Here is a 24,307-nt window from a genome sequence, read left to right as displayed (position 1 = left end):
TAGTGTTGCCATCGTTTTTTTTTTACACACTAAAGAAAGGAAAGAGAAAAAAACGCGGCTTCGTCCTGTCGCGCGGACGCCAAATTGTCGCGAATCGGATGGACGCGTCCCCGACTGCTGAAGGGGAACGCTTTCGCGTGCAGGTTCGAGGAAAGGAACAAAGAAATCAAACAAAACAAATCGAAGCCGTGTTTATATTTTAAAGAAAAGGAGCCAATAAAAGATACGAAAACATCAAGGAAAACACACACTAGAAACGCGTACAACACTAGAGACAAAAAGGAGAGAGTTCACCGGATACAAAGCGTCCCAGTTGGAGCGGGATGGCCTTGCAGGTGACACAGACGCGGGTTGGCGAGTTGCGATGCGTCGCTGCCGTTGCGTCCAGGGAGGCGGTGGTAGAGAGCCCGGAGAGGAGGAACGGAGATGACACGGGAGACGCTGACGAACTCTTGTCAGTCGCCCCCAAGACCTGGGCAGCAGCAGCAGGAAAACCGTGGCCAGGTCTTGTCGATGGCGTTCCAAAACGCCGTAGGCTTGTGCAGCCTATCCAAGGAAGCCTTGGCAGCAAAATGGCAATTGCGGTAAGCCTGCGTCGTAGATTCAAGCGAAGCTGACGGCAGCACAGACCCGAAGTCCGACGGCTGCCACCTCCACGCTTGAATGAGGCTTAATGATCTTGAGTCCATTATTCAAGGGAAGTCATTGGCAGCTCGAACCCAACGTCCGACCGCTGCCACTTCCACGCTTGAACGACTAGACTTGTGGTGCGGTGTCTTCCTTTACACCTCGGTTTCCTGGCACGTAGCCTTACGCTCCTCGTGCCTGCCTCGCGCACACCACTCGCACGCGCACACGCGCAACACGGGGCTGGCACGCACGGCGCTCCGATGTCCGACGCTCCACTGCCGCGTTCCAAAAGTCCCTCGACAGTGTGGTGTGCACATCATAATGGTACAGGGCGTAGCCGCAGGAACCTCGAGGAGCCACGAAGGAGGCATCCGTGTAGGCGACACTCTGGGTATCAAAGAGAGGGGAATGGTGATGCGCGGCCACATGACGATGGCCTGCGTGCAGGACGAGGGACATGTTAGTAGGGGGGGGGGGGGGGGAAGATACGAAGATTGGGAGCCGGGGTTCGAATAGGAGAGGTAAAAGGGGTGATGGGATTGGGCGAGATACCCGCTTGAGTTAGTAACCACTGACCCTGACGGGTAAGGGAAAGCCGGGCAAGCTGCGAGTCTCGACGGAGAGAGAGAAGAAAACGGAGAGTATGACAGAGGCCTGTGGCAAAGGTCTTAGCGGTAGAGGTAGTGATAGGGAGGTTGAGAGCTGCCTTGTAGAGGCCCACAAGGGCAGTCTCGAGAGTGTTGAGTTGAGTCTGGTTGAAGGAAATGTAGGATGCAAAGTACAAGACCTTCTTGAGGGCCAGCGCGTGGGCACCTGGCACTCATGAGCCTCGTGGTGACCTGAGCGCCGAGTGACCACGCGCCGCAGGAGGTGAGTTACGGAGTGGCAGGTGGTGACAGCGTGGTGGAGGGCTTGCACGTTCTTGGCCGCATGCAAAGGAAAGCCAAGAACTTTGCACTGCGTGACGACAGGAATGTGAGAGCCAGAAAGGTTGGTTGGTTGGTTGGTTTATGGGGTTTAACGTCCCAAAGCGACTAAGGCTATGAGAGACGCCGTAGTTGAGCGCTCCGGAAATTTCGACCACCTGAAGTTCTTTAACGTGCACTGACATCGCACAGTACACGGGCGGAGAGAGACGAAGTGGTTGTGTGAGCGCTGGTATGAGGAATGGTTGAGAAGGAGAAGCTCGGATTTTTCAGGCGCTAGAGAGAGGCCAGCGATGGTGAGAAAGGAGTAAGTGAGATCTAGGCCACGTTGTAGGGTGTCCTGTACGTGACCGGGAGAGCCCGACGAACAGCACAGAGTGATGTCATCGGCGTAAAATGTGTGATGCACGTCAGGAAATTGAGTTAGCTGGGAGGCGAGAGGAGCCATAGCGAAATGAAAAGGGTAGGAGAGAGATCAGCACCTTGAGGAGTGCCACGGGTGAGGTGATGCGGTCGGACAGATGGGTGTCTACTCGAAAGCGAGCCACACGTTTAGAAAGAAATGAACGGATATAAGAGCACATGCGTAGGCCATAGTCTAGGGAGTCGAGTTGGGAAAGGATGTGGTCTTGGCAAACACTGTGGAAGGCCTTGCGAACATCGACGGTCCCAAGTGCGTGAATTTGAGGGGGGGTAGGTGACAGAAAAGTGTGCTGGAGAATCAGAAACATGTCCTGTGCACATAGGCGGCGTCGGAAGCCGATGAGAGAATGGGGGAAGAACTTCCTCGCCTTTAGAAAATTAGAGAGGCGAGTCAGGGCCATTCGCTCAAGGGTTATAGCAACACATCAGGAAGATTGGGCGGAGGTTAGAGAGAGAGGGAGGTTTTCCCGGCTTTGGAATCATAGAAATGAGGGTGGAGGTCCAGGAGCTCGGCAGGCAGCCGCTGTATGAGGCCTCATTGTAGGTTTGAAGGAGGAATTTTTTAGCGCAGTAAGGAAGGTTGCGAAGTGTGGTTTATTTAATGGCATCCTCACCGGGAGCCGAGCGGGTAGCATTACCAGCCAGAGCCGATTCGAGCTCTCGAAGAGTGAAGGAGAGGTCCAGATCAGGTTTAGGTCCGCCCGAGTACATTGGGTAGGAGGGTGCCAGAGGGGGAGGGAGGTAGAGAGAGGCGAGCTGATCAAAAACTTCAGAGGGAGTCCCCTGAGTGAGGGCTTTAGCTAGAGTGGGAGCAAGGGCAGGCTTACTGCCAAGGAGGGATTTGAAGAGAGACCATGTGGATCACGCCTTCAACGCTCCTTTCGCTCCCAACCCCACAATGCCCAACTTTCCTCCCGGATCACTGCTCTGCCGGCCGACATCGTCACCCACTGCGCCTCACTCGAGCACTCTCGTTGTAGTGCTCTTTGTGGCCGTCTTGACTCTGCTTTGCATTCGCGATCCACTGTAAACTATAGGCCTATCTCCCTTACATGTATCACATGCATATCGCTAGAGCACATCATTTACACTAATTTATTTAAGCACCTCCAGGATAACAACTTTTTTTTGTCCAATGCAACATGGCTTCAGAAAGCTTTTCGTGCGATACGCAACTGATAGAGTTTGCTCATGATGTCGCTTTCTCAATTAACAATGCTAACCAGGTTGACTGCATATTTTAGGATTTTCGAAAAGCTTTTGATTCTGCCGCACGTAATTTATTACTACTGAAACTGTCTACCCTCAAAGTTCCACCCACCCTGCTGAAATGGCTCGAAGCGTATCTCGTCGGCAGAAAGCAACGCGTTATTCTTGAAGGTGTAAGTTCCTCAGACATTTCTGTTTTATCGGGTGTTCCCCTGGGATCGGTTTTGGGCCCTCTTCTTTTTTTAGTATTTATCAATGATATAGTTTACCGGGTTTCCAGTCGAATCAGGTTGTATGCTGACGATTGTTGCATTTACCGCGACGTCACTTGTCTAAGCGACTCCTATGAATTGCAAAGTGACCTCGACTCTCTCCTAGCATGGTGCAAAACAGGGAACATGAGATTACATTTTTCAAAATGTAAAGTTCTGCAATTTACAAATAAAAATCAACCATTACCTACCCAGTACTCTTTATGCGACCGAAACTTATCATTTGTTAAGAATTGCAAGTACTTAGGTGTTATGTTCGCCAACAACCTTCCTTGGAACGACCGCGTAAACCATATTGCTCGCAAAGGTAGCCGTGTGTTAAACTTTTTAAAACGCAATTTCAAGCATGCACCTGCTGATTTGAAGGAGACACTCTACTTGACAAACGTGCGTCCCATCTTAGGATATGGTTGTGCGACTTGGGACCCTACAACAAAATCGCTTATCAGCGAACTTCAACTAATTCAAAAACGAGCAACAATGTTTGTGTCCGCAAACTATGATTTAACCAAAAGCTCCTCTGATATGTGCAAAAATTTAGGCTGGCCTTTATTGCAAGATAGACACAAATACCTTAGACTTAAGCTATTCTACAATATTTTTATAGGAGCAACAGGTTTGTCTAAAGATTCGTACATGAAAGCTCCCAGCTATATATCCTCCCGTTTAGATCATTCTTTAGAGGTTCAAGAATACCAGTGCCGTATAAATGTCTTTAAAAACTTATTTTTTCCCAGAACAGTGCATGACTGGAATAAATTGCCAGAAGAAGTTGTCTTAGCCCCGCCATCTTCTTTTGAAAATGCTCTGTCGCGACTTTTGTTGAATTAACCTTTTTTGCGTCCCTCTTGCTTTCATGATTATTTTGTTATCAGTTTGCTCAGTATTGGAATGCGTTTTTTTTATTGTTTGTTTTTTTGTACACAGTGTCATCTGCATGACGATGTATGCTTTGCAACTCTATCCCCCCTGCAAAAATTCCCTCAACGGGCGATGTAGGTACCTTAATAAATAAATAAAAACTGGCAGTTGTCTTTCCAACCAGTGGAGCTGGAGGAGAAGAGGCGCGCATGCGCAGAGCGGCTGAAGTAAAAAGACGGATTGTAAGTAAGTGTAAGCAAGTCTTTTCAATGTCGGTTTTGGGGAGATGGGTTGATGTCTGTCTGTAGCTTCCTCTCTGCAGAGTGCGCGGGGAAGTGGGGCTGCATGCCACGACGGAACGCGTAATGGTAGCGGCATGGCTAGGCACTTTACGACTCGAGGTCGCCAGTATGCAGTCGAGCACAGAAATCAGAAAAACTGACTCAATGGCGCAAAGCGTTTGTAGTCAGCGTTTCTTATGCTTAGCGGCTGCAACTGCTACAGCAGCACATTTTACAGAGGTGGAAATGACCATACATTTCGCCATTTGCAAGCATTTAAAAAAGAACTAAATTAATGTCCTTTAACAAACATTGTCAGGCTGAAAGCAGTAAATATGCTGTGAAATCGGTTTACATGGATGATTTTTCTGCCTCAGTCGCACATCACCAAAGCAGGCTGAATTGCGAAATGAAGTCACATGCGCCCTCACCTAACGTAGCCGTAGCCTTGTGTTAAAGGACAAAGTGCTACAGCAGCGCACTCTACCCAGAGCTCTTGGAAGAAGGAACAGCTTTATTGTACTCTAGTGCTTTGTCAATCGAGGCTCACCTGGGGACAATTCCAAGTTTTTGTTTCCATTTATCGGTAACCAAGAAATTCACCCTTTCCCTCTGCATGCATTCAGCGGCCAGTTATATTCTTCCTCTCCATGCCTGAATCCTTTTGACAGAAAGTTTCCTCACTCTGAATAAGTTCGAGCTTCCCTTCTCACTGTCCTTTCGCTCCTTTTATACCCCTGCTCATGTGCACGACTGTCAATTGGCTGTTGTACACGTTCAAATGCCAGCCATTTGCACCTTATTCCTCGTAGAAGTCGTTTACATTGCAGGAAGAGAAATGAGTCGACATGACCATCACTGAAAGCCACCATTTTCGACCAGAGACTGTCTTTAATTGAAAAAGTTCTTAGCACCCAAGTTTATTTCGAAGATAGCGGCGTCTTGTCTCTCCAGAGAGGCGCACGCGGGGTCAGGGAAAGGCGCGTGCCACTGCGATCCTAATCATCTTTCTCTTCGCCAGTTACGAGCGATGATGATGATGATGAAAACTTTATTTATAACAAGGGAGTTTTAGACACGTCGGTCCTTGGGCCCCCGCACGGCCCCACTGCACTCAAACGTTCATGTCCCGGAGGCTCATGACGCTGGCAGCCCGGCCGGTGGCGATGGCTTGCTTGGCAGGGTCCTCGGAGCGCAGTAGGGTCTCCCAAGCCTCCCATGAGGTAAGGTGCTCCAGGCCCCGCGGGGGAGGATCCGCCGGGCAGAGGAAAAGAATATGGTCGAGGGTGGCTTTGGGGTGGTGGCAGAGGGTACAGGGGGGGTTTGTGTGGACTTGGTGATATCGCGAGCGTATATAAGGGGAGGGCAAAGTGCGTGTTTGGAGCCGCCTCCAAAGTGTCTGATGGTAATTGTCGAGCGAAGGATGAGGTGGGGGGTAGAGCCGACGCTCGGCTTTGTAGGCCTGCGTCATTTCACTGAATGAGTGCATGCGCTCCCGCGAGAACCCCAGGTCGGAGGCCGCCGGTGCCCGGTTGAGAAAAGCTCGGGCTAAAGCGTTGGCGGCCTCGTTTCCGGGATTCCCGGAGTGGGCAGGCACCCATATCAGCTCCACATGGCGGGGCGGGTGCGCGGCGAGGGAGTCCAGTATGCGAAATGCAGGGACGTGAACTCTCCCGCGAGCAAAATTTAGTATGGCAGTTTTGGAATCTGACAGTATATATCGCGCCTCCGTGCGGGTGATGGCCAGGGCAATGGCGGCCTCTTCGGCCTCCTCCGAAGTGGCAGTAGGGGTTATGTGAAGTGTGGCAATGGGTTGGAGGGAGGGGTTCGTGAGGGCGACAACCGCGTCCTCGCCCGTGCATGCGTCATCCACCCAAACGGCATACGGTTCCGTGCGAAATGCTTGATTGACGACGTGACATGTTGCAAATGCCAGATATTTGCGTAATAAACATTTCAGTGACAGATATAAACACCATATCAATATCTTGCCTCGTTCACGTGCAACCTCCGGAGCGAGCATGAGACCGCCAAGGGAAACGTTGTGTTAACAAACATCCACCTGGTCGTGTACGAGGACAAGATCACTGGTAGTGACGCCGACTTCGATGGAAAGCGACCTCGAAGAGGAGATCCAGCACTGTGCGCCACCGAAGCAGAGGCGAAGCAAGGGGATCACCCAGAGTTAGGGGGGGCTATATAAACTTCTAGGCGGTGTGTGTGTGTGTGTGTGTGTGTGTGTGTGTGTGTGTGTGTGTGTGTGTGTGTGTGTGTGTGTGTGTGTGTGTGTGTGTGTGTGTGTGTGTGTGTGTGTGTGTGTGTGTGTGTGTGTGCGCGTGTGCGTGCGTGTGTGTGGATTTGAGGATAAAAGAGAAGCTGCAGTAACTGTTATTTTTATATTTGTGTCGTTCATGCGTCGCGTAGGACTAGTAACGTTTGAGGAAGTCCCATGACGCTTGGTGAAGAAAGCGGCGGTGAGCTGAACGACGCGTCAGCTCTGCGAAGCAGCCATGGACGTTGACTGGAAGCCCTCACTTCATCGTCTTCTACACGCTGGCACGTAAGGTGGCCCTACGGAGCCCCTCTCCTAGACCTTCGGTCGATAAAAAAAATAAAGCTCGAGAGATGAAACAAATGGGGTGGTTGGGGGGGGGGGGGGGTGAATTACAGTGATGGGGACACTATGTACTAACTATTTACACGTATGTACAGTAAGTCCGCGTTCAGGTCGTAGTCCGATGGCTAATGAGGAAAAACCAAAATCGAAGTTCAGGAGGTCGCGCTTGAGTGAAATGTAGAGGTCGGCCAGTAGGTACCGCCTTGCTGGGGAGCAGTAAAGCAGAAGTCGTTGTGAGGGCAGGCTCGCAGTCGGAAGACGTCAGAAGATGGAAGGTACAGCAGACGTAGCAGCCACTGACGCGTGCTGTATTCTGTCTGAAAAGTCCGCATGCACAAACCTTTACGTCTCTAGCAAAGCTTGGCAGATAAAAGCTGGTGAGACGGTGCAGGTCTGGCTTCGCAGCGGCTTGCACTCTGCGTTGTTGGTGGTAGTAGCGCCGACGCCGAGGAAGAAAGGCTGGGAGCGTCACCACAGTGGAGGTCCTTGAGCTAGAGGGATGTGCACGACATGCGTGAGGCTGCGAATGATGGTGCCCTTTGTAAGTTGTGGTCGTGAAAAGTGGAGGCTGTGATTCGCCACCTCCATCAAACAATGCAGCGACACAGTCGGTGGGCGTGGGCCGTGACGTTGCCTACTGAAGGATGCTGATGATAGAACAATGGAGGCAGGCATTTGGTGTTGCTGTGGGCACGGTTGCGCGGTGGAACAGGCCTCGCGAGCTGCCAGGCCGGGAGCAGTGTGAGCCCATTTTGGTGGCAAGGATTCCACATCGCATCTACGGTTGAACGCAGGAGACGCTGGGTTACAGGAGTCCTTAGACGTCTCACCTTTGTGTGGGAGAACCTCAGCGATTGAGGCACAAAGGTGCGGTAAGGGGTCAGGAGCTTGGTGCGAATCCGGCGACACCAGCTCCTGAGACGCTCATGGCAACGGGTCTGCGGTGGTAGTACGAAGGGAATCCGTCGGGACGCAGAAGGACTGCTCATGAGACTGCAGTGGCTCCACTTGCACCGTCGCGGCACGCTCAAAATGCGGCTGTCGTGCGAGCGCGAAACTGTAGTGCCTGATGACGGCCGCCTTAAGGTCATCGTATAGGTTGGGCCCAAGAGGTGGCAAAGTGAGGTGTGGAACAGGCCATACGAAGATGCTGCATGGCGAAGTAGAAGCGGATGGCTTGGCTTGAGACGCCATGAATGTAAAAATGGGACTCGGACGTCGCGAACCAGAGGGGTGGGTCATTGATGTAAAAAGACGCTTGCCGTGCAGCTCAGGGAAATCAGTCTGACTGCAAGGCATTAGAACGGACTCGCCTTGGCTGGATGGGGCCGAGTGTGACGCGGTCATGGCGCCGCAGGTAGTGAAGGAATGGCTGTGTAAGTGAAATCGGCGTGATTGCTTGCCTCGAATTTCCGGAAGTCCGCGGTCACCAGTTGTGGAAATGTGGTCCACATTTATTGCGGAAGCCCCATGACGCTTGGTGAAGAAAGCGGCGGTGAGCTGAACGACGCGTCAGCTGTTGTTGTTGTTGTTGTTGTAGCCTTTGACAGAATGGCACATACCCACACTGGGGGATCGGCCAAGAATCGGGAGGTAAAGGTTGCTATTCACCTGTACATAGTAAACGCAAAAGAAAAGCACACGGGAGAGCAACACCGGGGGAGTCTACCACAAGGAGGCCAGGGAGTAAAAAAAAAAGTAGGAGTTTGGATGGAGAGAGAGAGAAAAACAGAGATAGATTAATTCAAAATATAATAAAGCATAAAAAAGAAAATACTCTAAGCTTTAGCAAGGCAGCTGTGCGATGCAGCCATGGACGTTGACTGGAAGCCTCTCACTTCATCGTCTTCTACACGCTGGCACGTGAGGTGGCGCTACAGACGCATGAGAGACAAGGAAAAGCCAATGAAGCGACTGTCGTGTCCGGTCGCTGTGTTGAATGCAGCGAAAGACGCACACGGTACTTTAAGACTTCGTTTATTTAAAGCCGATGAGGGTGCGACCAGCGTCGACCGAGGCAGGAGCCGAACTGGCCGCCCGAAGAAAGGAGGGAGCGGCGAAGCGTCCACGGGAGGGAGTGGCTTCCCAAAACAGGAGGAGGATGCGGGGGCGCACCATGGGGGGGGGCATCTGGCGACAGCGTGCGACGAGGGGCAAGTGGTCGTTAGGAGGAGGATGCGAGTGGTCGTTAGGAGGAGGATGCGAGTGGTCGTTAGGAGGAGGATGCGGGGGCGCACACACACAAAAGCAATAAGGGGACACAACACTTCCTTCCCCCTTAGAAAGTTGCCTGGTATCGTGCAGGGGGTCGGCGCTCACGCGTGGAGGCGCGCTGGCTTTGTGCGCTCGGGGGAGAAACACTTGTAGGCTGGCTGTTGTTCGCTGTGTCTCCTAGGTCTGTCCTGGGCGAAGTCTCTTCTTCCGGGAAGAGGTGCCAGGCTATGTGGGAAGATGGTGCACGTGTTCTCTCCGCTGGCGGACAGCTCTCAGACGGCGTCGTAAATCTACGCAGCTGGTTGAGATGTCGGCGTGCTACTGTGCCATGTATGTTGACGAGCCAAGAGCGCAGGCCTATGCGTCTGACAATTGTAGCTTCCTCCCAGCGTGGCTTTTTCAGAAACTGTCGGGCGAGGACGCGCTGCCCCTCATTAAGCGTGCCGCAGCGCGGAATTGCTTTTTCTTCCCGGAACGTCTCTGCCTTTGGCTCGGGGAGGATGGCTGTGAGCTGGGTTCGCATTTCACGCTCGAACATCATTTTCGAGGGGGTCTCGCCTGTTGTGCTCTGAACCGTCGTGTGCTGCTTGAAGAGAAAGCGCGCAAGGCGGCGCTGCAGCGAGCCTGTCTGATCTCTTTCAAGGGCGCGTTTTAGCTCGGCTACGTAGCGCTCGGCTTGTCCGTTTGTCGCTGGGTGGTAGGGGGCCGATGTAACTGATGAGATCCCGTTGTCGCGATAAAACTTGAGGATCTCCGCAGACACAAACGGTGTTCCGTTGTCCGACACTACCTTGCGCGGCAGGCCGAACGTTGCAAATAGTGATCGGAGGTTGTCAATGACTGCTGCCGAAGTCGTCTGTCCCATTTGCCTTATCTCAAGCCACTTTGTGTAGGCATCTACGACCACAAGGAAAGTGCAGCCCTCAATTGGTCCTGCAAAATCAATGTGCAGTGTGTGCCATGGTGTGTCTGGCTTTTCCCATTCTTGGACAGGAGCTTTCGGCGGGGCGCTCCGGCTGCTCTGGCAAGGCTTGCATTCTCGCACCACTGTTTCGATGTCGTTGTCAATGCCAGGCCACCACATGCAGCTTCTGGCACACTTTTTCATTGCAACGATGCCCCGATGTCCGGCGTGGATGAGAGACATAGCTTGTGCGCGTAGTTCTCTCGGCATCACAACTCGGGACCCAAATATGATGCAGCCGCGATGGGTGCTCAACTCTGTAGCTCGCCTGCGGTAAGCGTCGAAGTTGTCCCCTTTGAGTTTATGCACGTTGCCTTGTTGAACAGCTGTGTAAACTAGCCGGAGAGCTGCGCACTTCTGCGTAGATGCTGCAACTGTGCCTGCTGTAAGCGGAGGTTCTGGCAGTGCTTCGAACATCAGAACGTCTCCTGGTGGAAATGGTTCGTCAACAGTTGCGTCTAGTGGCAGACGGCTTAGCGCATCGGCGTTTTGATGTTTACTCCCATTGCGGTAGACCAGAGCGTAGTCGTACGCTGAGAGTTTGATGCACCAACGTGACATTCGCGGAGACAAAGTTGCTGGCATAGGCCTTTGTGGTCCCAGAATGCCCAATAGCGGTCGGTGATCGGTTATAAAGGTCACCTTCCGGCCGGCAATGTACTGGTGAAAATGTGTCGCCGCGTAGACGATGGCTAGCCCTTCTTTGTCAAGTTGCGCGTAGTTGCGTTCTGCTTGCGACAACGTACGTGAGGCGAAGGCGATGGGAGCTTCCCTTCCTTGCTCGTCAGTTTGCGATAGAACCGCGCCGACTCCGTACGGTGATGCGTCGCAAGCCAAAAGCAGAGGCTTCCTTTCGTCGTAGTGGCGGAGGACTGTACATCTTCGAATCAGGTCTTTCAGGGCATCGAATGACTGCTGATGGCGTGGCGACCATGTCCATGTCACATCTTTCCGAAGGAGTTGGTATAAGTCGTTGGCCACGGTAGCTCTTTGTTCCAAGAACCGGTCGTAGAACGTCAAGAGTCCGAGAAAAGCCTGTAGCTCCTGCTTGTTTGTTGGAGCTCGTGCTTCTGTGATCGCTCGCACTTTGTCCTCGGTAGGGTGAATGCCTTCCGCATCAATTCGGTGTCCCAGAAATTGCACCTCTGGCACCGCAAAACAGCACTTCGATTTGCTTATGCACAAATTAGCGTTTGCTAGCCTTTCGAGAACGAGCTCTAGGCGCACTGCATGCTCTTCAGTGGAAGTGCCACTGATGATGACATCGTCAAGGTAGACACAAACTCCTGGGATGCCCTGAAGCACTGTCTCCATGAATTTTTGAAATATGGCCGGGGCTGCAGCTACGCCAAAAGGCAGTCGCTTGACTTTGTACAAGCCTTTCAGTGTGTTAATTGCCAATAATTCAGCAGTTGACTCGCTCACCTTCAGCTGCTGATACGCCTGGGTGAGGTCCAATGTGCTGAAGACTCTTGCGCCACGTAGTACACTGAATACTTCTTCAGGTGTCGGTAGCGGGTAAGAGGACGCTTTAGTCGCAAGATTGACGGTGCTCCGGTAGTCTCCGCAGAGGCGTATGGTTCCGTTCTTCTTGCGAACTACGACAAGTGGTGTGGCCCATTCTGAATGCTGCGTCGGCTCGATGACACCTTGCTGCTCCAGTTTGTCCAACTCTTTTTCAACTGAATCTCGGAGAGCAAACGGCACCGGCCTGGCCTTCAGAAATTTGGGTTGCGCGTTGTCCAACAACTCCAGTGTGACCGGGGGCCCTTCGTTTCCTGGAATCTCTTCCGAGAATACTCTTTCGTATTTCTCTTGCAGTTGCTCAACCATGTTCTGGCTCGGCGTCTGGTGTATGCCGCATATCATCACGCCTAGTGGAGAAAACCAATTTCTCCCTAGAAGGCTTGATCCTGTGCCCTTCACAACAAGCAGAGGTAGCGTATGGGTCTGGCCGTTGTAATTAACCTGCACGTTGGCAGAGCCCAATAGTGGCAGATTCTGTCCTGACCACGTTCGTAGGTGCGTGTCGTCTTGTTGCAGGGCTGGTGCGTCAGATGGCCATGACGTTCGGAACGTGTCCTCGCTGATCAGAGTGCAGGCTGCGCCGGAGTCCACCTCGAACTTAATCAGCTGGTGATGTACGCTTACTTCTGTAAAAATCTTCGGTCGCGTGCCGAGATTCATGGTGTTCAGGTCGTACAACACAGATGGTGTTGCTGATGTTGTTCCATGGAGATCAGATAGCGGCGTATTCTCTGAGGCGTTGACGCTGTGATTAGGCTGGGAAGGTGACTTTATCTTGGCAAGTCTCCGTTTCGTAATGCATGCTCTTTCGATATGCCCTCGCTTGTGGCAAAAATTACACGTGGCTGACTGGAATCGACATCCCTGGGGGTTGTGTTGGTCGTCACACCGCCAGCAGCGTTGCGCCTTTTTGACCGATTTTACAACAACAGAAGGCTTGCGCACCTGGTTGCTTGTCTGGTGTACCGGCTCGGTGTTCCGGCGAATCCCTCTCTGCTGGTGACCGGCGCTCTCCGCTCGAACGGCGATGTCGTAAGCTTTGCTGAATGTGAGGTCCTTCTCAGCGAACAGGCGCTGCTGCAGTGACTCGTCACTCAGTCCGCACACAAATCTGTCGCGTAACATCACGTCCAAGGGAAGCATGGTGGTGTTAGCAGAAGAAGCTGCGTCTCCCTCCTGCCCGGTAGCTGTTGTCGACAGCGTTCCAAAATTGCAGTCGGCAGCGAGCTTCTTGAGCGCGGCTACGTAGGCGCTCACAGTTTCTCCTCCCAGTTGATCTCGTCGTTGGAAGCGAGCCCGGCTGTAGACCTCGGATGGCCTTGGGTCGTAGTGCTTTTGCAGCGCTTTTACGATGTCGTCGTAAGACACTGCCGCTGGTGTGCTTGGCTGAATAAGGGCGCAGACAGTATCGTAGGTCTGCTCCCCGCACAGCGTCAGCAGGTTGGCCCTCTTCAAGGCTGGGTCTGTGATGTTGTTAGCTTCAAAGTAGAACTGAAGGCGTCCAACCCACGATGACCACGATGAGCCGTTGAACTCTGGTATCTGATTGGGAAACCCTCGCGTAGCCATGGCTTGTCAATAGCGTTGCGTAGCGCGGGTCGAATCCACTTTCTCGTCGCCACTGTCGTGTCCGGTCGCTGTGTTGAATGCAGCGAAAGACGCACACGGTACTTTAAGACTTCGTTTATTTAAAGCCGATGAGGGTGCGACCAGCGTCGACCGAGGCAGGAGCCGAACTGGCCGCCCGAAGAAAGGAGGGAGCGGAGAAGCGTCCACGGGAGGGAGTGGCTTCCCAAAACAGGAGGAGGATGCGGGGGCGCACCATGGGGGGGGGGGGGGGGGGGGGGCATCTGGCGACAGCGTGCGACGAGGGGCAAGTGGTCGTTAGGAGGAGGATGCGAGTGGTCGTTAGGAGGAGGATGCGAGTGGTCGTTAGGAGGAGGATGCGGGGGCGCACACACACAAAAGCAATAAGGGGACACAACAGCGACAAAGGCCTTCACTAGAAAATTCAAGAAGTACCCATTTGGCCACACTCACGTGGTCATTCAGATGACACTGAAATTCGCACTATACACTGTAATCATCCCGTCAATGTTTTTTCGTTCATTTGCAGTGCACCTATATTAAAGGGACACAGAGGAAGAATTGAAGTTCGCCTGTAATGGTACATCAGCGCCTTTCTGATCAAAACGACGCTACTGCCGTTAAAAACGCGGATTTTTGTATGCTGAAAAGATCTCAAAGTCAAGGAATTACGAGCATCGTCCTCATTGGCCCATTTCAGAATGAACTTCTCGGGTCGATAGTTTTTGGGCGCTTACCAAAGATGCTACGCTGCACCGGATCATGGTTGTTTTAGTACGAATGTCACAACTTTGAGTCGAAGTGATGGCAACGTTTTTGAAAGCAGCTTTCTGGGAAGAAAATTTTCTTTCGCTGCCTGAAAAAAATATATATCTCATTAACCTACTAAGAAAGAGGCCTAGAATCGATTTTTAGTAAAAAGAATTGCATTGATTTCTCCTCAGTGTCCGTTTACTATCGTGCTTGTTCAAAATTGTTAATTGATTGGGCCACATTACGATAAAGTGCGTCATATCTTTCCTTCTCATGTGTTATATTTTGGTAGAGAATATTTCGCAGCTCTTACTGCTGCTGTGGCGCTGCTGACGCACGCTAGTGAGGCTAAGCGGGAAGACGAAGAAGGAGATGAGCAAGGCCACTGACTAGTCACGAAAGGCAGTACGCCGGTATTGAATGAGCCTTCTACTTTTCAGCAGCTTCAAACAGGCATTAGTCCCATCTCATCTGGCGGTGAGTGGACATTCTATAGGGGTCTTATCTTATCTGGGATCTTAGAACCGCTCCTTTTCATCTGCTCTATGCTGTACCTTAGCACTCCGTTACTTCCACTCTTCCCAGACGTGCCTGCGTTCGTTTGGCTTTGCCATACAATTGTGTACAGCGTTGCACCCGCTAGCGGCTAAATAATGTCAGTGTGTCAGGTCTGTTGCTATCAAACTGTCGACCCACCGCAGTTGCTTAGAGGCTACGGCGTTCGCTTGCTATGCCCAAGGACATGATATCGAATCCTGACCTCACAGACTGTATTTCGATGGAGGCTAAATGCGAAAATGCCTCTGTGCGGTGTGGTGTGAATGCTCTTTAAAGAATTCAAGGTGTTCTAAACTGTTCTGAAGCAGTCCCCTACTGCGTATCTCTGAGGTTGTGTGAAGCTATGACAGCCTAAAACCCAAGCACCATACCAGAACATGCTGTCAGTTTATAGCACCAACCTAATGATCCTGCACCGAGAGCGATACCCATTCTTCCTATCTGCAGAACACGAAAAACGTCCCAAGTTAAAGGCTGGTCAGCTTGGCTTGAGGCTACAATACTTCCCTTAAACTGCGTCGAGAAATTTCCGCTGCGTAAATACAAATACCGAGTGCAAAATGTGCGATCTACGGTTGTCTATATGCCACGACTAGTGAGATCCTGCCGCCGTGCCTGAGTGGCTTTGGCCTGCTGTCGAGCGCAAGATCACGGATTATATCGCGGTCACGGCTACGGTGCGCTGGCGAAAGCGAAATGTCGAACTGCTCTGGCAGGGACATCTCATTACAAAATTAACATTTTCAGGTTGTAAAAAATAATCATAATCGTTCGAGTGCGACACACTGTATCTTTAGCTTTAGTCATTAAAAAGATGAATTTTTTTTCAGTTTACTTAAAATGATCAAAACGTGTCCATTAAGACGAGGCCTGGTTGAATAGAATCTCTCGCTCTCCGTTCCGCACGAGAAAATGAGCGCTTACGTTATCAAGAATGAGCAAGTTCACTACCCCGAAAAAAAAACAAATTTCGGCCAATACGCGGTCCTCCATCGCGCAGTATCAAAGCACAAACACGCAGTATCATAGTAATGTACTGACTTCTCGCTGTCTCCGAGCTACAACGTGATTCTAAATGAAAAAAAAATGCCCCAGAGCTTCGGAATGTAATTTTGTCATCAACTCAAAACAAATGTTAATGCTCGCAGATCCAATGGCTCAGCGCGGAACCACACCCCCCGGCGGACAGGCTTGTGGGCAGTCAACGCCAGCTGAAGGCCCCGAAGTACACCCTACTGCCCTGCGGGAAATCCGTGGCTGCTATACAGGCACCTCCCTCGACTACCTCCATCCTTGCACAGCCAGCGACATTCAAACATGCCAGATTGTCCGGAAGCAGTCTACATGGAACGAACTGCTCTGCCAGGCTCGCTTCGAACTGCGAGAATCACAAGGGAGATCTGGGCAGCTGTCTCTGGTTAGCTTCGAAAAACCCTGCCTGACAGTTCCATCGCGAGAACAGCGGCAGCAAAGCATCGCGCTCGCGTGCCAGCTCTTAAAGACGCATCGGTGCGTGGCGACGCTGGACATCAGCGTTGTGGCAATGGAGCCGGGCGAACTGACCCTCCTTGTCGACGCCCTTCAGGACAGCTCGTGCGTGAGAGTGCTCAAGTTCCGTAATCCTCGATTCGCCAGTGCGAAGACTCAAGAGGACCTCTGTGCATTGATCGCTTCTTTGCGCAGCTTAGAAGAACTTGACTGCCCAACTGCATGGAAATGTCCTGCGGCGTTTTTGGAGGTGCTATCCGGGCACCTACGAAACAATGCTTCGCTGACAGCCCTGCGGATCCCCATGATATGCGTCAAAAGCCACTCCGCGGAAAGTTTCTTGGACGCACTCCGAGGCAACTCCATTCTAACGAATCTGTCTCTGGACGAATCCTTCATTGGCGAGGCTCCTCCAACGTACAGAGCAGGGTTCGCAGAATACCTGGGGATTACCACGACGCTAACAACCCTGACTATAGTGGCCTGTAATAAACTGCAGGACTCCTTGAAGTACGTTCTTGAAGGCTTGCTAGCAAACAATACTGTCTTGAAGGTGACCCTCACAAACTTCATAGTCGACAAGGAGAGCGCCACACTCGTTCCAAAGATTTTCGAACAAAATGTGACTGTAAAAGCGTTCAATATGATTTCAACGAGACAAGACTCGGAAATGCTCGACAGCGGCATGTACGACGACTGGCTTGAGACTCTCACAGAGAATAAAACATTAGATGCTGTCAGGCTTCCCTTTTGTGCTGGCAATGGAAAGCAATGGGGTGAATTCTTCTCGATTCTGCCAACAAAACGAAACCTCAAAGTCACTATCGAAATGAACTTCACTCACTATGATGTTTTGCCGCAGATCTGCAAAGCACTCAAAGAAGCCGACGCAGAAGAACAGGTTTTCTTCGAGACTAACTTCCCTCCAAACAGCGCTGATATGCTTGACTACAAGGGATTTTCAGAAATATATGCGTGCCTACGAAGTGATACGAGGAACGAGTTTCTGCGCATAATGCAAAAGCTCCGCTCTGCGTCTCACGTTACATCGGTGCAGCTAGGGGTGTCGACGCATGCTGTAGATGACTCGCTAATATCAGCGGTTGCTGACTATATCAGAGGCACGCTTACTCTTCAAAAACTTCACCTGATTTTATACTGCGACCCAGCTTTTGTGGTGCCCAACAACGGCTTTTTGAAGGCTCTTATTTTATCTTTGGCTCAAAATGCCAGTATAAAGGAACTGCACATGAAAGTTCCAGACATGGAGGACGAAGACATTGACTTGCTGGCGCGCATGGTCAAGTCCCTGCCCAATATGCAGCGCATGTACTTCGTGCCCGAAAGAGCCCGCGACGCCAACGCGTTCTTCAGGGTCTTGTCCAAAGACATCGCCAGCAATTACACGCTGCTCAGCCTGACTGTAGACGTGTCCGTTGACGAGGTGCAAGCACCCAGAGACTGGTTCGCCGTCTGGGACACGACACGACGGAATTCCGGCCTACTCAGCCGCGCAGCCCTGTTCGTGAGCGGTACTCGTTGCGACAGGTATGTAGAAAGGGGGAGCTGGATGAGGCTGCCATTACAGTCATGCGCTCTTCTTAACTTGGATACCGTGCAGCGATTACTAGAAGGAAGCTAACCACTGGGTCTGAGCGGCTCATTTTGCTTTACATGGTAAATATCTGTTGTACGTATTAAGGAACTTTATGTGGGAGGTATGAACGGAGGAATCGCGCACATAGATAGTACGGTTTAGTTAAATAAGTTAAGTGTTCCGGGATGTAAGGCTCTCTACAAGAAGGCCGAGTCTTTATGAAACTGCTTTTACATTCGGTCAACATTTAAATTTAGAAAAAAAAATGTCATGTTCCATTTCTTCTACTTACGCCTTAAACTCAATTTGAAAGAAAAAAACTAGTAAGTGAAAGTTCTGCCAAATGTCCAGCAAAGCAACTGCAAGGTGTTGTCGTGGAGAATGTGCGGTATATTGTTTCAAGGGGTCATCATATTTTCTTTGACCTCTGATGATTTCATCATCTGATTATCATCTGAGCCGTGAGTTTGGCTCCCCCCCCCTGTCCAAAAAGAAAGAAAAAGGGAGGCCACAACTGCCGCTTATCTCATCTTCCTGATGATGGAAGTACTGAAAAGCTAACTCTGTGCTGTTCTAATCCGCGGAGTGTGCACAAACGTCTTCGCGACAGATCCGTTCAAATGATTGTGGTTGGATTGTTTGTTAAAGGGGTACAGCCAAAAGGTTCTTGGGTGTTCACTTTTTTGCCCTGAAAAAGGCCCGCCGTCCTAGTAATCATGAAAACGGGCACAAAACACCAACGTGTTGCTTTAGTAATTAATAACAACCACTTTTCACAGGAAATTTTGGTCTTGCTCTGCGCTAGCGCTGAACTGGACTTTGACGTCATGGTCGACCGGCAAACCTTAAGGTGCATGGACACCTAACTTCTGGCTGTCTGCTTTCTTCTTTGTAATGATGCATAAGGCAATGTTATACGCGGATTACCAGGTGGTTCTCTCTTACGACTACTGAATAATTCGTAATCAGATGTTTTTCTCGTGCTGTTTCGGTTTCAACAGCCAAACAATGACTATGTGGACAAAGTAGCTCATAGGTCACGTGAGACATGAAAAAACAAGCGATATAATCGCTGCTTCGTCATTTTAATTCGCTACAATGCTGCAGCCTGCCTGAAGTGGGGGAATGACAAAGAATGCAGAAGCAGCGATTGTATTGCAGTTTTTCAATGGTCCACGTCACCTATAAGCACCATGAGGTACAGTCATCGTTCGGCTGTTCAAACGAAAACTGAATTGCATGGCACAAAAATTCAATTATAAATTGTTTAGCGCTAATAGGCGAATGCTACATGGTGATTTATGTATATTAGTCCGCATCATTGTAGAGAAGAAAGGAGACGATCAAAATTAGGTGTCTATGCTGCTTTCGCTGCCACAATACTGATGGCGTCGGCGGGGCTAACAAGCACTGGTTGTTGGTTTGGGTGGCGTCACAGTGAATGTAGCAAGTGTTCCTTGACATTATTGATACGGATGGAAGTTAAGAGCGACTCATCTGGTGATATTCAAAATCAAATTAATCTTTGTTCTACTGAACACCTCCGTCAGAAACTTGCTGGAAGGCATCTCATTACGCCCATGGAACAAATTATATTGTTTATTTTCGTTCCAAACTTTGTGTCTCTGCCCCCTTTAAGGAAGGAGGTACAAACTGTCCCGTTCAGTACTAGAGTTACTTTTATTTAAAGATTACGCACTATACTCTCTGTCTTTTTCTGGCAATGAAGAGCAAGTTGCGGATCTGAAACATGCCCCCTCTTCTTACCCAATGGCGTATAGTTCGCGTAGGTCGTTTTTTTTTCTCCTGAAGCAGTACAAACACCAATTTTTTTCCTTGTTTTCTTTATCTACATGATGCGTTAGACAATAGTATACGAGGAGAACCCGTGCTGTTCGCTTAGGAAGCCAAAATAATTGTCACTTAAGTCTGGTTACGCAAAGGAATGCCATAGCATGTCTGTTGAGGAAAGGGCGCCGTGGCTCTTATATCTCGACATCGCGGTGGACACATGAACCACGCCTTAAAGCATGCAACTGAAGGTGCACATATCATCAATCCGAACCCCTATCTCAAGATAACGACCAATTTAACTAACATATGTAAGCTGTATATGGAAAGAGAAATGCTATGATACCACCCGTAACGCTGTACGGTTGCTCAAAATGTTTGTGCGAATGTAGTCTGGGATACTGGCACCACATTAAGGCCAGACAGTAACGCGATCTTTGTGATTTCGTCTACGCCTTCGGATGATTGCTGGGGGGTGTCTGTCATCTGTAACAGCTGGCGCCGTCGCTTCGGCGGACGTGGCTGTTGCAACGCGCGTCTGTCCTTTCACTCTTTCCTCTTATATCTTTGAACTCGCCTCTTTTGAACGTGTGCAGCTGTTGTGGCTCAACTATAACCAGTAGGCGGGCTCATGAAACTTAGTTTAGTTTATGGGCTTTAACGTCCCAAAGCGACTCATGCTCTGAGAGACGTCGTAGTAAAAGGCTTCGGAAATTTCGACCACCTGGGTGGGGTTCTTTACGGTGCACTGACATTGCGCAGTACACGGGCCTGTAGAATTTTGCCTCCATCGAAATTCAACCGACGCGGCCCGGATCGAACCTGCGCCTTTCTGGTCAGCAGCCGAGTGCCATAACCCCTGAGCCACCGCGGCGGCCTCATGAAATTTCCTTTTCATCCTTCTTTCAGTGGATATGGGAATTTTCTTAAAACTGGCATGTAGCTTGCTTGTCACGTGGCTTCCTCTCTTTGCAATGGTCTGTCAGGTGACTTGATATAGCATTAGATAACATCGTTGTCAGGTGACTGTGCATGACGTCCTATTTCATCGTTGTCATGTGACTTGGTGTGACGTCACATTGCTTCGTCGTCACGTTACTTGGAATGAAGTCACAGGCTTTCGGGGCACCGAACGGAGCAGAATCTCGTTTTCTGTCAAGTTGGAGCACGCGAATTAACTGGAGGGTGTGACGCACTTGCCTCTGTGCTTTTGCGACTTACACAGTGCGAACCGCAATAACAGGTCGGTCTCAAGGTAGCGATAATTATTTTTTTTATATAGCAGTAACACGTGAAGAATGGTGTCGAATGAAAATATAGTCATAAGTGCTTCGGATGCACCAGAAAGCGTAATTCATGACAGTGCATGTGGCTGATCAGAGAAAGTTTTCTGTGGATCTGGCGGTGTGCAACTAGTCATATGTGGGCCGCTAAGGAAGCGAATTTTTTACTGATCATTCCTGGCTGTTTGGTGAGGAGTTAAAACAGCTCACACGAAAGCACGGATGGCTCAGATGCCAACTTATGAGTATTTTATATTGCTTTTAAAAGACGCACTCAAAACAAATTCGTTTTCAAAAAGGGCTTGCCATTCCTTGTTAAAGATTGGTGCTCAGCAAATGTTCAGCACAGTGCACTTCCCTTCACTTCACTTCACTTTATTACCTTAAAGATCCCCAGTTAGGGGGTATTACATAAGGGGTGGGTACAGATAGAATCAAACTTTATGCACAAAGATGTTATTCGTTAAATATGGCAGCTATACAATTAAAAAATGAGGATGGACAGGTGGTTGCAGCGACGTCGTGTGGAAGGCCGTTCCAGTCTTTGGCTGAGCGAGGAAAGAATGATGCAGAAAACGTTGTGGTATGAGTCTGTGGACGGGAAACTTGCAGAGGATGACCAAGGCGGAGTGAAATGCGTGCTAGAGGGCTAATGTAGGGTGGAATACGCAATGAGCTGTAAAAACACTTCTGAAATAAACACATACTGACGATGCGACGACGACAGACAAGGTTTGTTAGGCTCAACTCCGCTTTTAAAGATGGTATGCTGATATCATATGAATAACATGAATGAATGAATCTAGTGGCTCGGTTCTGTAGCGATTCTAGTGATGTTAACAAATAGATTTGGTTAGGGCTCCAAATGGGGGATGCATATTCTAGCTTTGTTCGAACGAAGGACTTGTAGGCAAGAAGCTTAATGTTTGGCGGTTCATGGCGCAAATGACGTTTCATGAAACCGAGGGTTTTGTTAGCTGATGATAGAATGTGACATGCGCATTCCTGGTTAATTCTTGGCTTAAGGTTACACCCAAGTGTTTATAGGAGTGGGTTACTTCTACTGCGATGCCAGAGATTACGTAAGGGAATAAAAGGGACTTGCGTTCGCGGTGAAATGACACCTTACTTACTTGCTGTGCGCTCTAGCTACTGCCAACATAGTTTCAGCTCGCCTTCTGCCACACTGTCACCACTCCCTGACGTCTCCTATGATATTATTCTGTTCATTTCAAAGTTATCGTTTTTTTTTTTTCAAATTACGTGTGAAGACAAGTACTTAACTGCACAAGTCGAAATACATACATACGCCACCAAACCATTGTTATGACTTTCTCTAATAGAACGGCACCTTCCGTGTTTACTTAAAAAATTAGCAATAGCCCCATCCAGAGTGTGAGTCAATACAAATACTTTGGTCTTATTTTCACACCCAATATGTCATGGTACAAACATACAGATTTCATAACCTCAAAGGCACTTAAAAAGTTAGAATACCTCCGCCGTACAATAAAAGCTGCTCCTACAGATACGAAACTACTAATGTTTAAATCGCTAATTCGTCCACTACGTGAACACGCCTCCCCTGTCTGCAACCTGCACAAACAACGCGAAATTAACCAAATCGAGGCAGTGCAGAAGAAAGGCGTTCGCTTCATATGCCACAGGTTTGGTAGAGATTTTTCGCCTTCCACAGCAATTTCATCACTGGGCCAGCAACCACTCTCATCACGACGAAGGACTGAGCCTTTAAATTTTTGTATTGCATTATTAACTCTTCCTGCCGGACCTCCGCGAATGATTACCTAATCCCTGCTATACCATCTAAAACTAGATGTCACCAGAGCCTAAACATCACGCCTTATTTTGCCCGCACGGACACTTTTAAATAGAGTTTCTTTCCGTGTGTAATCGAATGTTCGAATTGTTTACCCGGTTTTACTCGCTCTCTTCCTTTAGAGCTGTTTTTAGCGGCTGTCGTCAATAGTTTTTCCGTTTTTCTTGTTTTCACTCATACTGTTTCGGATGTTTGCCATTGTTGTGCTCCATGTTTTCCTACATTGTTGTTCACACCCACCCCTGCAATAGCCCAATAGGGCTGCAGTATGTATAAGTGAATAGATAATAAATTGGAATCCTGCCTCCACCAACAGGCCCTGCGGCGAGGCTGTGGAGTGGATGTGCCGACACCCCGCGCTGCCCGAGCAAGTGGCCGAGCTGGCGTCGGTGACCGAGGCCCAGGCGGCCGCGATGATCCGAGATGCCGCGAAGGCGCTGCAAGACATGAACGAGTACATGCGGCTCACCGGCGTCGTGAGCCGCTGCGTCACGTGTCTGCCGTCCGGAGACGACCGCGCGCAGCTAGACGACCTCAACGAGGACTGCTGGTGCGCCATCAGGCGCTACCTGCTGATCGCCGACGTGAAGGATCCGCAGGACCCACCGCACGCTTCTAGAGCAGCTCCTTTATGGGGACTCTAGGTGCCGCAAGAACTGGCACACCTGACTCTTCGTTTCAGTGGAAAGCCTCGTATTTTGGTACAAATTCGTTACCGTGATGCTTTGTGAGTAATAAGTGTATTGTGGAATGGTTTAGAGCGTTCTTATTTGGAGAGCCTATTGTTACTAGAGCTGCTAGCGCGCTCTCGTAGACATTAATGTGCATAAAGCAACATTCGCTGCACTGCTGCGGGCTGAAATTTGGAATGGGATGCCTCTAGAAATGGTCGCTGAATTTCTGTCTAATCTTGAAATATTTAATGCGAGCAATTCGATTGTGACACATTGTTTAAATTAATATTTTCTTCAAAATATATCGTTTCTGAATTAAATATGCATTACACTCGTCTGTTCATCCATGCCGTAATTTAATAAGTTAGTCATTATCAAGTAGACGCGTTTTACTTCTGTTGCCGTTCTTCTTGCTGTGTTCTTGGTAGCATTCGGAAATTTATTTTTTTACTAATTTTATGCTTACTTTTTAGAACTATCCTCAAACTTTTGGAGCCTTTATGTCATGCAGTTGATATCGATCATAAATTTAGCTTTTGAACAAATTTGTTAAACGGGTCTGCACCAGCTTTGGAAAATGGCCCAACCACTGCTTTCCTGTACTGTTATATCTGTTGAAGCAAATAATTAAATTAATCAGTTGACAAAATTTGCACATTTTTAGCAAACTGTTACTTATATTATAGATCCTGTCATATTCGTGCATATTTAGTATCTCGCTAGCCCTTTATCTCATGCTTATTTTAACAGCTTAGCCCTCACATTTTCCGGCAGGAAAGCGCACGCCAGTTCATAACCTTAGGTGGATTTGGTAT

General features: G+C 49.6%; 1 protein-coding gene across 1 annotated transcript; it reads left to right on the top strand.

Annotated features, from left to right (window-relative positions):
* Positions 1 to 283: 283 nt before the first annotated feature.
* Positions 284 to 24,307, top strand: LOC149344190 (uncharacterized). The gene is made up of 3 exons (XM_089546203.1): positions 284 to 584; positions 15,971 to 17,858; positions 23,135 to 24,307. The coding sequence occupies exons 2-3, from the start codon at positions 15,976 to 15,978 to the stop codon at positions 23,460 to 23,462; spliced, it is 2,211 nt and encodes a 736-aa protein (XP_089402329.1). The 5' UTR covers positions 284 to 584; positions 15,971 to 15,975; the 3' UTR covers positions 23,463 to 24,307.

This window comes from Amblyomma mixtum, chromosome 5, assembly GCF_055824585.1.
Source record: "Amblyomma mixtum isolate Tamu chromosome 5, ASM5582458v1, whole genome shotgun sequence".
Lineage (NCBI taxonomy): Eukaryota > Metazoa > Arthropoda > Arachnida > Ixodida > Ixodidae > Amblyomma > Amblyomma mixtum.
Note: the sequence above shows the minus strand (reverse complement) of the source record. Positions and strands in the feature narration are given on the sequence as shown.